The sequence below is a fragment of the Gambusia affinis genome, linkage group LG05 (assembly GCF_019740435.1).
Source record: "Gambusia affinis linkage group LG05, SWU_Gaff_1.0, whole genome shotgun sequence".
Taxonomy (NCBI): domain Eukaryota; kingdom Metazoa; phylum Chordata; class Actinopteri; order Cyprinodontiformes; family Poeciliidae; genus Gambusia; species Gambusia affinis.
The window spans coordinates 12,198,220-12,214,408 of NC_057872.1; the positions used below are offsets into that span (position 1 = coordinate 12,198,220).

At 38.2% G+C, this 16,189-nt stretch overlaps 1 protein-coding gene across 4 annotated transcripts in view; it reads left to right on the plus strand.

Annotated features, from left to right (window-relative positions):
- Positions 1 to 5,624, plus strand: part of sntb1 (syntrophin, basic 1) — a 39,863-nt gene extending 34,239 nt beyond the window's left edge. For all 4 annotated transcript variants that reach the window (XM_044117202.1, XM_044117203.1, XM_044117204.1 and 1 more), the window contains one exon: positions 3,366 to 5,624. In XM_044117202.1, the coding sequence (XP_043973137.1) occupies positions 3,366 to 3,458 (93 nt within the window). In that variant the 3' untranslated portion in view covers positions 3,459 to 5,624. The remainder of the gene's footprint in view (positions 1 to 3,365) is intronic.
- The last annotated feature ends 10,565 nt before the right edge of the window (positions 5,625 to 16,189 follow it).

A 16,189-nucleotide genomic window follows, 5' to 3' on the forward strand; every position in this document is an offset into this window, starting at 1 on the left:
TTAAGATGTATCAGAAAACACTTGAACTAAAAGGCTTTTTTTCTCCTGTGTTCTACTAAAACCAAATGGACTAAATAAAATCAGCCTCTTCTGAGGGGAAAAAGCAAACTTCTAATGGTATATGGTAGTTTTAGTTGTTTGGTTAGATTAGGCACTTAATAGGCACATACTTATAATATAACCTCTTGTTTGATGCAGTTCCCCATTCACATTTAGCTCAGTAATAAATAATTTTTTCCTGTTATTTGTGCGGGTTTTAAAAACATATATGTAAACTGAATTTTAGGGTAAGCACATTTTGATTACAGAAAGAGGACATTTGACCCAGTACTGAAACACTTCGATCATACAGTCAATATTGGCCAATTTTAGTGTTTTTATTAACATATCAGTATCAGTCCGATAAGTACGCCTGGGCAGAAACGAACAACCAATATTTATTTCTATCTTGTTGACCTTTGTTTATGTGTTTTAAAGGAAGGAGAGACGATTGGGTTGGCTATGTGTTTTTTGTACAGTCATGTCACAGTGGTGACGACGCAGCACAGGATTATGGGGTGTTTAACAGAAGCGGAGCCTTTTTATGTCTTCTACATGTGTTCAAAAATGTAGGGTACTTAATATTTATGATGTCTGTAAATTTTGGTTGATACTGCCATAATAGCAGTATCGATATCAGATATTGATATGGGCTCAAATTTTGACAATAGCTCATTTTTTTAACTCGACCTGGACAAAATTTACACACAAATCTCAAATTATATTCAATGCAATGACGGTAACAAAAAGCGTCAGTCTCACAGAGACACTTTAAAAAACAACCTGTATAATTCCAATCTTTGTAGGTTGCATGTCCCTTTTAAGTAAATTGAACAGATTAACTATCTTTTTTCTTTTCTAGTTATTGTGTCCATGTGTTCTTTGGCGCCTGTATGACACACAGAAACACACACGCCAGCTATGTGCACAATGCACTCTGCAACCATTGTTGCGGCCGGCACAGTATGAAAGATATTCATAATGCTGCCTGTTCCGTCTGTGAATGGACGAGAACCAGCCACGTGGCAGCAGCTCGGCATGGGGAGGACGTCACATGAATGAAAGGCTGTCGTATTTCATGCGTCGCCCCTGTCAGTTTAAATATGGCAATTGGTCCTCTGAAAAGCGATGAAAATGTAGACGTTTTCATCAAAGAAAGGCCCCTGAATGACCCAGAGAGAACGTGAAAAGTGGACATGTCTGGAGAAAAGAGGACACTTGATCACCCTTTAGATTTAGAGGTTCATGTACTATTTCTTGGTAGACTTGCTTCAACTAGCATCTTCACAAGGTCTCTCTTCTGAGACTGATAACACAGAAGCCGTCCTTCTTGAAAAATGGTGTTTGTGCTGCTAAATTGCAGCCAAAGACGAACCAGACCTGAATTATCAAAAATTTCCTGATATTATTCAAGGAAGCAACATGTTTGAGATTTTGTCCTAAAATCCATTTACAGGTGAGCCTTCAAATATTCCACATTAAGACAATTAAGCAATCAGAAATAATTGTGGTGATCCTTACTGAAATGTTTCATTGTATTTAAATGTTGGGTATTGAGCAAAATAGAATGATATATAGTCTCTTTATATAGCACATGTAAATATCTGGCTTCAACTACGTGCATGGCATATTATCTTTATTTTTTAAATATCAGATTATACCACACACACAGGGAAACATGTGGAGATTAATTAGGAGTAAATGCAAACCAAGAAGTAACCGACGCTCCACCACAGTTAATAAAAACCCAATCACAGTCTCAGAAAAAAAACCTTATTGCTACACAACATTCCTTTGTGTCCTTCCCATCATAGCATTTCAGATTGAAAAATAAATGTCAATTTATCAAAATAATATTAAATATCAATTAACCAGAGGTGTGATAAAAGTAATGACTTCAGAGTGTGCGGTGGTGTTTTTACCAACGTGTTGCTGAGGCATTCGCTGCCTCGCACCAAAAAAACAGAACAACTCCTTCTGTGTCTAAGAGAGGCTTCTGCTGAATAAAGCAAGAAACAATCTGCAGTGTAAAGTGTACATGACAAGAAGAAGCAAGGAAGTAAGTGCTGCTAAAAGTAAATTACAGCACTTCATTAAGAAATAACACCTGGAATGAAATAGATGTGACTAACTTGTCCTTACACGGCAGTATTTCAAGCGCAGGTTTTTCTGGAAAATAGCCTGTCACTGACTGTAAGACTTTTAATCTGTTTGCTGCTCTCAGCGGCTCTCTGAATAAAGTTCAGCTGCCCTATGGGAGCAAAGTAATCAGGTTTTATCAATGTAATGAGCTAAGTTTCTTTATTCACCGTGTTTACCACAAATTTGTTAACATCTAGTTGGTTATTTATCCTTTTTTTTCTTTTTGTTTTTTACTTTATCTACCAAGAGGCCTGCTGCTTTATTATTCTTAACTTGTCCCTATGAAGTGGATATGAACTCACTCTGAAAACTGCAATATGGACTCCCTGAACTCCTTCGATTGAAAAAATTGGAAACTGAAATGATATATTAATGCTTCAGACTGTAACAACAGTCCTTATATTCAGTACTCAGACAGAAACGCTCAGTTCTCACTGCTGTCCTTATGTTCAAGGCAAATAAGCAAAGACTTCTAAGCACTGATTCAAAACCCTCTCTTGGCTACTTGAGCAGAACAGATTTTGTAGTCTGTATTATTTCTGAATCCAAGCACAGTTTCAGACAAGCTTCTATAAACAATCCCAAGGCACTTGTGGATGCAGCTGACGGCTCATTAGCTCAATGTTTGAAAGTCAGCTGCGTGAGTTTTTTCACTGTTTTCTGCAGTTTCAACTTGGCAGGAACTGTGAATGTCTAATTTATCCCTGATCTATCCATTCAGGGAACCATTTTCTGACTGACAAAGATTTCTTGCTCAGCCATAATTTTGTTTTAATTGAACAATATTGACACCATATGAGGTATCCTCTGATCATTTCATAAACTGACTATAGTTTATGAAACTGTAGTTAAGGGTAAATGTGTATCTTGAAGTTGAACCAAAGGGTTTTAGCAGATCTGAAACGAGTCATCTTGAGTGTTTGATTTTTACATGGTGCCCATCTGAAGTGTGGTATACAGTATTTAATATACAAAAAAATTAAACAATCCTATCAAATGTACGTTTTTATGAAATGTTGATGGGACATGTTCAGTGACTCTTGGCTTCTCAGGCAAAAGTCAGACTTGAGGCCTTGACATTTAGCATACAGTGAATCTTTCTCCGTGTCTTGGAACATTTCTTTTTTTGTTGTCTTTTTGTCTTCTTCTTGATTATTTAATTACATTTTTTTTTCTGCTTCTAGCAACTGGATCTTCACTCGTGCCCAAAACCGATTGTCTTCATCCTCCACTCTTTCCTGTCTGCTAAGATCTCCCGTCTGGGACTGGTGGCCTGATTTGAGACTTTCAAACTCCTGTGAAAACAAACCCATCTTGTTCCTACATCTGGACGTAGCTCACGTGCGGCACGCCACCTCAAACTCCTTTATTTGGGAACCCAAGCTGAACGAATGTAGCTTTTACCTGTAATTTGAGCTTTTTGGGGTTTCTGTGTCTTAGCAGGTGCCTGAAACTGGGTATTTCTCAGAAATCTTTTGGGGTGAGGTGTCAGGGCTCCAGGAACTTGAATGTTGGCTGAAGAACCAGAGAGGAGAATGTGAACTGGACTTGAAGCAGATGGATGATATATATTGATGTACCAACAGAACATTGGGCATTACTGTCACGTCCAGGTTGGGAAGGACTGGCCACATGTAGCAGGATGGAGATGAATTCACTTTTAATTCAATCAAAATGTAACAGCAACCTGCCTTCCATTTTCCAATTATATAATTTATTTACCATCAACTCTGAAAGGACATTCCTAATTTCACTTGTCATCCGTCTTCCTCATACACGACACAGCGTGGAGAAACTTTGCACATTAGTCTTTATTAGAGTGCCCCCGGGATGTCTCGTTATCCGTGTCTGCATTCATCATCCAGACTGGGGGGTCACATTTTCCCACAAAATGACGGCTCACTCAGATTTAAACTGCATTCTTTTAACGGCTTGCTCATGATGACCGTCCCGTGTTGTGTTTTTAAGGTATTTCAGCGTGACGGTTACACATGAAGGTTGAAGACCTGATGGACCTGAAGAGACACAGGATTGATTTTTTTATTTATTTTTTTTTTTTGTTTTCCTGCATCGCATAAAACACTAGGGAGAGTTTTGGAATAGTTTAGCCAAATAATATAAGGCAAATGTTATATTCTTTAGGCAAATGACCATTATCAACTTCTCACAGCCTTGGGTAAATAATTGATTCAGAGTTGTGGTAATCTATATCTACAACAGAAATAATTTATTTTTTAAAATCACTTTTCTTATACCAGATCCCAAGGTTAGATGCATAACATGTTAGAGGAATAATAGCACATTACATATTAGGTTGTGAATTAGAACTGCAGTAAAAACTAAATTATGCTTTAACAGAATTTTCACTTATTGGCATCCCTGCTATGAGGACGTTTTCATGCTCCGCCTTTGCCAAGAAAAGACAAATTTGTCTTTTTACCCAAGCTGGCAAAAGAACATTTCATATTTCACAAGAACTTAAATTCAGGACTCCTGGTCCATTACCAGATCCCTGGTAAAAATCTGGTCATATAAAACTCTGATTATGTCTCAAAATGCTGAAATATTCCGTTTTCTCCAGTCTGATCCAACATGATGATGTTGTTTAGTGCTTCTGATGTTATCTCAGAGGGGACCATTCATCTTTCTGGCTCGTCTTTCCCGGGACTAATGACAGTTACGCTGTCGCAGTTTGACGTTCATCAACATTTTAATTGCTATTTGTTATTTGACTGATTGGCAGTATTTGTAACGGAGATAAAACTCATTAAAAATAGTGCAGGAAGCGTCATATCCAGTATCATTAATACAGGAAGGAGACATCACAGTGTTGGGCCCTGTGTTAGTCCCACAGCAGCTGTGCAGGTCATTATTCTTTCCACATCTGTGGACTGATGCGTCAGTCTGACAAAGCCACCTGCCAGGTTTCCTCTCCATCTTGCAGAAACAGGAGGGGGAAAAAAACGGTTGACTTTTAAATAAATTAACCAGACATCACAGTTTGAGAATGAATGGCAATAAAGCTGATGGTTATATCCTATGTCCAGCCTTCTGCAAAGACATACTGCACACCCATACACTGTACAAAGTGATATATGCATTACAAACCTACCACACTGTTGAGAAAGCTATATGTTTTGTTGTTGTAAAGATTTGTAACACTGATGAGTCCAGCAATTGCTGATCATGTAAAGAGGAGACGAGCTCTCTGAGAAAAAAGCTGCTTTCATACGTATGTAGATCTCTGAGGCCTTCGGCAGCTACTGAACTGTCACTCAGAATGATGATGCTCACGTTTTAATTCAGACGTTGCACATAAATCCTGTGATAAACAGTTGATTAGTTGTTTTTATTGTCTTCAGCTGTGATTGATTATTAATCAGCAGCGAACACAAATCACCTCCTCTGTCATAAAGATGTAAATTAAATCTGTTTGCTAATGACACTGACTCTTGCGTTTTATTTTTGATTCTATGGTTCCTTGCAAAAGCATTCGTTTCCTTTAAGCTTTTTCACGGTTTGTCTCCACATAAAACGGGGTTGTGTTTGTGCTTTGCTTTGCTCATTTTTCACAAATGGTCATGTTTGATTTGATTGGATGGAGAGCTTTTATAAACATTAGTTTGCAAGTTTTCAACAGATTTTCAATTAGATTTGGTTTCCGAACTTTGGCCATTGTAGCTCTGGCCATGTGTTTTTGAGCTGTCGTCCACCTGGAAGGTAACCTGTCACAGGCCACAGAGGACTCATGTCCTCTGTGGCCTGTGACAGGTTTTGTTTCGGGAGTGCTCTCTATCTTTTTTAAGAGAAGCATTCCCTCTACATGCTTTTGTTGAAGAAGTGTAAGGTATTCATCCCAAAAATTACTCAAGAATACAAAAACCTAGACCCTTTGGGATCAGCTGAATCGCTATGTTGAGACTCGTAACCACCAGAAACTCAATGACCCTCAATGATAATGAGTTTCCAGAAGTCTCACTAAGAAACTATGCATGTGTCAGTGTCTGCATTTTTTTTTCTAATTGAGTGAAATAACTGCAGATTACTTCACTGAAGTAACTACTTCGCTGAATACTCCACTACTTGGTGGAGTATCCATAAACTGAACTCAAGTAAGGATAGATGTTTTCAAAATATTACTCAAGTAGAAGCAATGGTTTTCTTGCCATTTAATTTCTGCAGTGAAATAAAATTTTGTGGTTGTAAAGTCACAAAATGTGAAAAAGTTAAAATGGTAAAAAACAAAACAAAAACATAATTTTAGCGGGACACTGTTGTGGAAAAATAAAAAAGAAATTCCACAAAAAAATTAAAGGGTCCAAATGATGTCAATTCCTTACAGAAAACTGATCACAGTATCTTTTGTTAGCCATAAACAAGTATTTCATTTTGGGAGCAGTCGAAATCTTGTGTGTCCTGTATGTCTCTGTGTTGCCCTGTGACAGACTGGCGACCTGTCAAGGGTGAACCCGCCTCTCGCCCGGAACGTAGCTGGAGATAGACACCAGCAACCCTCCTGACCCCATTAGGGACAAGGGTGAACAGAAAATGGATGGATGGATGGATGGATGGATGGATGGATGGATGGATGGATGGATGGATGGAGCAGTCGAAATCAAGGAGATGTGCTAATAATTCACAAACTCTTGGTTCAGCTAGAATCGGAGGAGTCTTTATGTGAGTTCCTCAGCAGAAAGAATCCATGCGGCGTTCAAGTTGTAGGCAAAATAACACAGCCATAACTCGTGACACTGTTAGCTCTCCCCCAAGGTAATGAGTTGGCATCCTTACCCACAAGCTCACAGACAGATGGATGGCTGCATTAATGTTAATGAGGTTGAGAGGTTTTAGACCTCAACACTGTAGTAATTCTTAAAGCTGTTTATAGCTTGACATTCCTCGCCATCATATTGCACTCCTACTCATATTTCTTCTCATTTCTCCATTTTTTATTTTTATTTATTTTTTGCTGTCAGGCCATTATTGAGTCGAGTTAGACCCTAAATATCAGCAGGTAGCCACTGTTGCGTCATGTGATAGAGACAAACATTTTCCAGGAGAATTTTCCCACATAGTCATGTCATTTACACACCCAGGGATCCATAAAAGTTGCATAAAAGTTTTGTCAGCAACCAGATTTAGAGAAATGACAAAGATTATCAGCATTTCAGAGAATCTGTAATAATTGTTGAAAATTTATGTGGAAGTGGATGCAGCGCAGCTACTTCTCCTATACCAACAATTCTACTGAAGATGTTTTGTATGAATCCACACTGAATGACCAGCTGCTCTCTTGGCCCCATCTGTTTCTGCATTTCTGTGCCGTTGCAGATACTCAGAAACTCTATGCTGTGTGCTTACGTTTTATACCAACTATAGTTTCACCTGTGCTGTTCAGGCAAAAAAGTGAGCAATTTGAATATCATGAGGCACAGACAATATATTTTGGTCTTGAACTAAACTATTGTACTATGATTCCAAATTGTTTTTCAAAGGAATCTATTTTATCTCTTCTCATTTACTTGACTCTGACATTATGCATTTTGTGAGCAGAGAGGGAGAGGTTCACCTTGGGTAACATTCATGCAACAAATGCAACTATTTCTAAAAATATCAAAATGAAAATAGTTTGTTTCAATGTGGTAGGTTAAAAAGCTGAAAAACTTACCTTTACCTTTAAGATAAGACTGAGCATAATGCGAGCAGAAACTTGAAGAGAAATTTTGTGAAATTTCTAAAAACAAAAAGAAGAAACACCTGGAATAAACAGTAGTTGAAGGATATGAGTACATTTTAAACTTTAAGTGTCATTTCTTGCTGAAAATACTGTGAAGTACTAACTGTGAAAGACTGCAAAGCCTTTAGCAATTTTTTTCAGAAATTATGGGATGTTCTATTCATTTCAATGGAGTCCAAGATGGTCACAAAAAGCGGCATACTTCCTAAAAAGTCAAAGATGTCAATATCTAGACACATAGCCATAATGTCCTGAATGAGCAGATATGGTAAAGAATAAATAGCTGAAATAGCAGAAAGCATAATGAAATAGTTAGGTGAAAAAAGAGTGTGAATGCCTGCAGCGTTCACACTAACAAACACAACTGCATCATGGAAAGTTTAAATGATAAATTAAAATTGCATTCCTCACATACAAGGACAAGGATGTTTAACTGGTTTAAATAAAAAAATAGCAAGTAACCTAAAACATTTCCCCCACTTCCTAAATGGTGACATCTTTGCTCATAACTCATGGAGTAGTTATCAGTCATCTTGTAGTATTTCAAATTCTAACCACAGTTAAAATGAGCGTGTTTGTGCATGAACCTTTATTCCCACTGCTTTCAAAGTTTGAACATGAAGGACAAGATAAAGATATGAAACATTTCATAAACTAAGCTGCTTTAAGCTCCTTCCCGAGTGAGTTTTTGGATGTATGTTTGAATTAAAAGTAATGTATTTTTGTTGCAACCGCCAACATCTAAGGAATGCAGTACGACCACCTCAGAAATTTTAAGTCAAGCTATGTTGTTGCTTTTTTGCTAGTTGGAAAAAACTCTGCACGGCAAAGTTATGCTCAACTGATGAAGTAGGTTTCTCTACTCAGTCATTTTCTGGAGCAGAATTTGCATATGAGGAAACCAGATGATGAACAAACAGTGTTAATTGTTTCCATTCTCGCCCAGCTGGGAAATAAATAAGATTTTAGTACAAAGCTGCACCTTTATCTTTAATATGTTGCGCCGACTGTTCTTTCAAGCTAAATGTGCATTTAAATGTTTGCATACAACATTGTGCGAAACATAAACGCACACTAGAATTTAGAGAATTTTATTGAAATTATACTCTTCTTGATCCCAATGAAATGTTTATGGTTGTAATGTGACAATCTAATAAATAAAATCAAAGGCTATGCATACTTTAGCACTTTAAATGTATAAAATATATTGAATCTGTAAGCAAAGGGAGATATATGGCTTCAGAGGTTGTGGTGTTCACTGTCGTATTGGACCAATTATGTTTAACTTCACTTTGGTCATGAGAGAGTAACACTCTCTGTGGGGTGAAAAAACCCAGATAAATTTCATATTTCTAAAATCTTGGAAGAAAATGAGAGTGAATTGTCTGATGATGCATTAGCATTCAAGCAGTAAATAGCTGGAGTGGAAAACCTTGGCTCAGCTGTCGGCTGCACCACAGGTTTTAAAAGTTTGATTGATTTCCCCGAACTTGATGGATTTCCAAGAGGACAGAGAAGTGTATAATTATTTCCCATCATTTCAGAATATGTTCATTCTTCTTGTACGTAGAAGTAAAGTGGTTTCCCATATTTCACACTTTAGACTCTCACTCAACAACAAATGAATGTTTGAAACAAATACAGGTTTTGGCATGTCACTGAGCAAACAGGATTCAGTCTCTGGTCCGTTTGGTTATTTGCTTTATATGTTTCTTTGCAGCTATTATGAACCTTGACCTTTTCCCCATATTCTCATATTTTAAAAAATAAACTTGTATTTGCTGTAGTTACACCAGTGCTGTTCAGGCATAATCAAAAATTAAGCGAATGAATGTATGTCATTGTAAATTGTATTTCACAGAACAGCTGGACTGATACTGAGATTAAATTTCCCTCCACTGCACTCGATTTACCTTTGAAGTGACTTTTTAGGATTTTATGTGTCAAGAAGTAAAAATAATTGAAAACAAAAGCATGCCACAATTTTCCGAATTGCATTTTTAAAATAAAATTGAAATACCACGTATCCCTTCCACTTCACGGCTGCATTGTGTTGGTCTATCCAATGAAATCTCAGTGAAATAAATTAAAGTTTGCAGTTGTCAATGACAAAATGAGAAAATGTTCTCTCTACCGGTTGCACTTCCTCATTTATATCAACATTCTATCCTACAAAACATACATTAATCATATCTTAGTTCATGGCATGGTGAAGTCCAGAAAGTTCTGCTTTTCTTTTCTGTTTCCAGCAGAAGTTTCCTGTCTTTAAACAGCCCCTCCTCACATGTGCTCTGATTGATATCTGACCTCAGACTTCAGACACTCTGACTGAGGTTTCAAGCACGTTTTTTAAGTGACTGTGTGAACAATAAATGAACGAGACAAAGGCGCACATTGTGGGCAGTAAAAGAGACAAAAACTGGGTCATTTCACACGGCCCCTGTTGTTACCAGCTCACAGAGAAGACTACAATGAGCAATCTTCCCAGCAGCGCTTACACACAGGAGGACACATAGTAGCACAAAAGTAGCGGACAGACAGAGACGTGCTTGTCAGGTAATGTCACCACGTTCCTCCCTCTCATGGAGGGCTGTACGTCAAGCTTCACTGCTCTGAAAAACAAACGCCCACACATGTACACATGAAACTTTCTACTTCCTTTTACTGTACGTGAACTATCATTTGACTGCCTTAGGCTATAAGAAAAAGACACTACTATACTTCTGCCCCCTCTCTTTCTCTCATACACATAAAAACACTTAGTTTCCATCTCTTAGAAACTAATTATAAAAGAGATGTGGGCTGATTAAGGGATTGATGTGTTTTAGACAAAGGAATGCTTTAGGAATCTGCTTCCAAGTCCCCAACCTCCCACCCCCAGTCCTCTTAATGTGCCCCACTGCACACACACACACACACACACACACACACACACACACACACACACACACGCACACGCACACACACACACACACACACAAATACCTCTACAATCTGAACCCACAGAGGCAGGGAAACGTGTGTGATCCCACTTGTTATAAAGCAGGCATTTGTGTTGTTTTAGCAGCCAGGGAACATTTGATTTGCTCAGCCAACTGTAAGTTGAAGTGAGAGCGATAGGAATGTGTACAGGGTTTGCATAAAACCCCCAACGGACAACATTAAGGACAAAAGCTGCACATTAATGAACATGAATGAAACTGAAAGTTGCATGTTCTATTGAGACTCAGAGGGAGAATCTGGTCTAAGACAAACACTGCAAAACTCTGCAGCAGAGAGAGGACAACATGCAACTAAGGAGGAAACAGCACTAACCATTAAAGATGGTTATTTACTGTTGAGATGTACAATCAGTGCAGTGAAGTACTCTTGATTTCTGTAAACATTTTTGCAGACTTTCTCATAATCTTTTAAAGTTCATAGGTTGTTTTTTGTCCAGGCTGGGTGAGATGATAGCACACTACATAGTCTAGTTTGTACTTAGAAATCAATAAAAGTGTATCATTAGAGGCCAAGAAAGTGGTGTGTTATATATGTGTTTGTATATGGAAATATACAGCAAAGACTTGTTTTGGAGCAAGGAGCTGACAGGTTTTCAGCTAATGGCGCTTTCCCATGTTTGTTGCCAAAGCACAATTTCATGTATCCAGCCTTGTTATCTTTGTGATTTTTCATAGGTTCAAGCTAAAATAAATTGAAACAAACAGTTTTCTTCACAGGTTGGTAATGAAAAAGGCATTGTGAAATTCCCTGTCATTTGGACACAAAACATTGTTTCATTCCATGAATTTAGGATAGTTTTTAGCACTGAATAATTCATAGACTGAGGGGTTTAAAAAAGAGGAAGCATTCCTCTTTTTGCTTGAGTCCCTGACCATTTACCACCTGTAAATGGTCAGGGACTCAAGAGCATTGTTGAATATCGTTGTAATAAAGACATACAGGAAAGTTTGAGTACTAAAACGAAAAGGAGAGGGAAGAAAATGGCCAATGATTAACCCCAACGTTAAGATTTCCACATGGTGTCAGTCATTGCTTACCTGTCTCTTTCTCTGCAAGGTGTCCAGGCTAAAAGATTCCCCGGGGTCCTGAGCACCTTTTAAAGGTTCCAGAAGAGACCAATGCAGATGGAAGAGGGGAAGCAATAGAACTATGCACTTTAGAAGTCTAATGTTGGATTTATATTTATAGAAATGTGTTTTTAGAGGTGCTTAAAATGAATACAACGTGCTAACATATTATTATGAAGATTTGGTTATTTTTGTCAAAGTTTGTTTGTGTGTATGTATTTTGTTTTACCCTGCTTCTTGGTGGGTTTGCTAATTGGAGCAGCCAGGGACTATAAAACGCTGCATGTTGGCCACATTGCATGGTGGTTGCTGCTGAGACACTAGGCTGTTGTAAGCAGGGTTGTCTGCGTGTTAAATGTTGGCGAAGAAACACTCAGTGGGTCTGCACCATTTCTCCGCCTCAAGACTCCTACTTAATCCAGCCGCTAAGGGCCATTCTAACAGTCATGAAAGTCAAAATCATGCAGCTACAGTTCGTTGAGCTGTGAGTTGATTTCTCATAGAAAGGATTGTCTCGATAGGCGTTTTCCATGTTGACAGGCAATATGAGGCAGCAGTACAACGTCACCTGGAAATTTTCAGCATGTAAGGTTTTGTCATAGTAATTAAGAAAAAGAAAAGAACAAAACACATTATTTTTTTACCTGCATGTTTGGAATTCAAGCTCTGAGTTGCGAAAAAGATCCAGAAGGCTCCCCGAGGTAGAAATCTCAAGTGTCAAATGATTGCCTCAAAATCCAATTTGGCTTCCACATATTTACAGCGTAGACATGACTGCAGGAATAAAAAGTGTATTTATATTTGCATCTGTATATGTTCCTTTCTTAGTTTTTTAGTCAGTCAACATCCAATAGTGCTGGGTGTATCCTCTGCTGTATTGAACATGTTTCCACACTGAATAAACAACATACAGCTCATAATGGTTGACATCAGCCCTGAGCAAAACTTTTGGCCGTTCCCACTGGTTCTCCGAGTCCCACCTGGATCTCAGCTAAGACTCAGCTCTGACTTCACAGGTAAATGCAGCATGAAGCCACCAGCAGCTTGTTCCCAGTTCAGTGTTGTCAACTCTGAGTATTTCTGAAAGCAGCTGAAGTGCCAATACAGATACTAAAATCTAGTACTTAGAGGACAACAAAGAGGCACACATGCCAGACAATCATATAGCTATAGCTAGATATAGGCCATACCCAGAGGAAAAGAGGCTGTAACTTTTAGGAAATTGAATTGCTGTTTTTTGTTTTTGTTTTGCATCATTAGTTTCAACGATGTTCAGCTGTGTAACGAAATCTGTCTGTTACTTGTCAGTCTATCCACTTATTTCTGTGTAAAAAAATAAATAAATAAAAATAAAGCGTTTGCCGTTGTGCAGACTGGATGGTGCAATCCAGACTGTAATTTCTTCTAAAGGCTTCCCCACTTTCATCGAGTCTCATGAAACATTTGGTGATATTTGTTTTCGCATCACTGTCTTTCCCACCAAAATGAGTGTCGCCACACACTGACGCTCTCGCTCAAATTAGCCACCTACCAATGCCGAGACGAAACGAAGCACACACATACTGGGGTGACACACACTTTGGTTATAGCAGCTTTGTAGTCTGTTTTGCACTAATTACTGTTGGAGAAAATGCACAGTTGCAGGGTTCTGTGAGTTTTCCTTTCTCATGGGAGTTCTTCCTTTCATTTTCCTGCTTGTTACAGCTCCAGCTCAGGTATCATCGCTCTGAGAGAGATTTCTATACATGCGGTTAAACATCAAGCTTGCCTGAAGACTGCAACATGTCCTATTAATTACTGTATGGGAAGTGACAGTGTCTGTTTAAGTTGCTGCCACACTGAGTCCATTACAAACAGCTTTCTACTGCCTAAATGAGCCCAGTTTATAGTGAGCACACACACTTCCGCCTTCTATCCTGTTGGCGTCAGCAGACGGATTTTATGTCATCCATCAGTCATGGATGAATTGTTACTGTCTGCTGAGACTTATGGTTGAGGAGGAAGTGTTTGTAGCAACAAAAAGTGCTGCGCCTGTACAGACGGTGTAGGAGGTCCTCGAGGACATCTCCAGAAGAGCGCAGCATACTCCACTCGAGCTGCAAGTGAGTTTTGAAGAGTCCTCCGCACATTCTCCAGGGGTCCAGCTGTTCGGTGTGTGAGCCAGGTTCCTTTGACCACTTGGACCGATAAGCCACAGCGGAAGGACAAAGAAGCTCCTTTAAGATTACCTCAGTGTATGTGCAGGCAATCGTTCAAATAAAGTCCTCCAGTTGCAGGTTCTTCAAACTAAAACTATCGGACAAGTAATTTACTATACAGAATTTTTTTTTTTTTTTTTTGTAATTTGGTTTCTCAAGCTTTGAGATTTTGTTTGTCCCAACTGTAGCATACAGGCCAACACGTCTCCTGCAAAAATATTCTTACGTATTATTCTTTTTTCTTTACTGAATCAAAGCCACAAACTTCCAAGTTCCTTTATTGGAATTTTATCTGACAGTTCAGACACTTTTTCTCCAACACCCACATGCCAATTTGGTCCTCAATATGCAATTGTCCACAGCGCTGATGGTAATTAATGTATAAGCTGCAGTCCTGCTTTTCCCATAGAAAAAGGCATAGACTTTACTCCTGATAACACGGAGAGAAGATGAATCTTTGTAGAGTTGCATTTTGAAGAATGGCCTTCAGTGAGGCAAATGTTACTCCAGCTAAAACAGCTTGAGGTTTTCTAAGGAAGCAGCTCATAAATGAGGTGACCTCTCTCATCTTTTCTTTCATCTTGAAGCCCTCGGAACAAGAATTAATAGCATGTATTTTACATGCAACAACAACAGACAGCCAACTCATTTCATGTTCTCTGTATTCATTTAATGTGCCCTGCAGAACCCATCTGTGAACGATTCAGGCTTCTAACAGTCGAGTTGTTTCTCCACAAGAAAAACCAACCTTGAACTCAAGCAATTCTATTCCTCCTCTGGAACCGATAAAGAATAACTTTTTAAAATAATTTAGTCTAGTTGCTGCCAGCCTAAGCTCGTGCTATCACTATTAAAAAAAGCCATCATTCAGTCTCCTCCTTCATAAAGAATTGTCCTTTAATAGGATTTCTACTTAATAGGCTTGTCTAACATATGGAAATTACTGTGTGAAACTGCTTTGCTGATCTATTTGAACATCTTGAATACAGGGAGATAGAACAATTTGTTTTTACACATGCCCAGAGTTTTATTCAAGGTCTTTTCTGCAATACACCAAATTTATCTATTGTGTTTTCTTGCCTTTTACTATCTTTGCAGAATCTTGCAATGATACAGCTTTGACGTCGATAGATAGATATCAACTAATCGGGAAAAGAGATATTTAGCGAAGAGACACTTAACAGCATTTATGATTAGAGTTGACTGTTGCACTATGGGATTTTGGCCTTCAGGATCAATTCACTACGTTAGACTGAGTTCAGTGTCCATGCGTGACGACACAATAACTTTAGTTCAGACAAACCCTTGCTCTTTCAGCAAACTTTTGACCAACGTGTAGTAACATCTGAACTTCTTGATACCTACTCTGTAAAATAAAAAAAGGTTATTGCAAAGTAACAATTTAGTGATATTTTTAGTGCTTGTAGTTAAGATTTAACGGGTTATGTGACATAACTTTGTTTCTAGATTTTATTATAAACTTTGTAAACCTGAGTCCACATGCGACCGTCACCACTGATGTCTCTTCAGTGTCTACTGTCAATAATCAAAGTATCCACGTCGCTTAAGCTTTTTCACTTTTGTCATATTAAAATCACAAACCTCTTTATTTCTTTGGAAGCATAAATGTATTTTATATTATCAAAATAGGAAATTACAAAGTTCAAATAACACAAAAAAAGCACTTTGCTTTTTGTGAAAATAAACCTTTATAGTATAGGTTTGAAAATCGCTGTATTGATGTAGCTACTATTATTTTCCTTGCAGATATGATGTAAACCCAGCAATATTTTTCATGATGCACCTAAAACTAGTGTGAAACCAACAGAAACAGGAGAGATATGACCTGAGGCTGTGTTTATGCTGTCAAAATCAATAAAACATCCTTATTGGGTTGAACGTTTTCAGCTCTGGTCATTTAATGTAATAGAAAATGCAACACACACCCCTATCTTTGCCACACAGCCATACCTCCTTTCCCACAATATAACAAAAATGTGCAC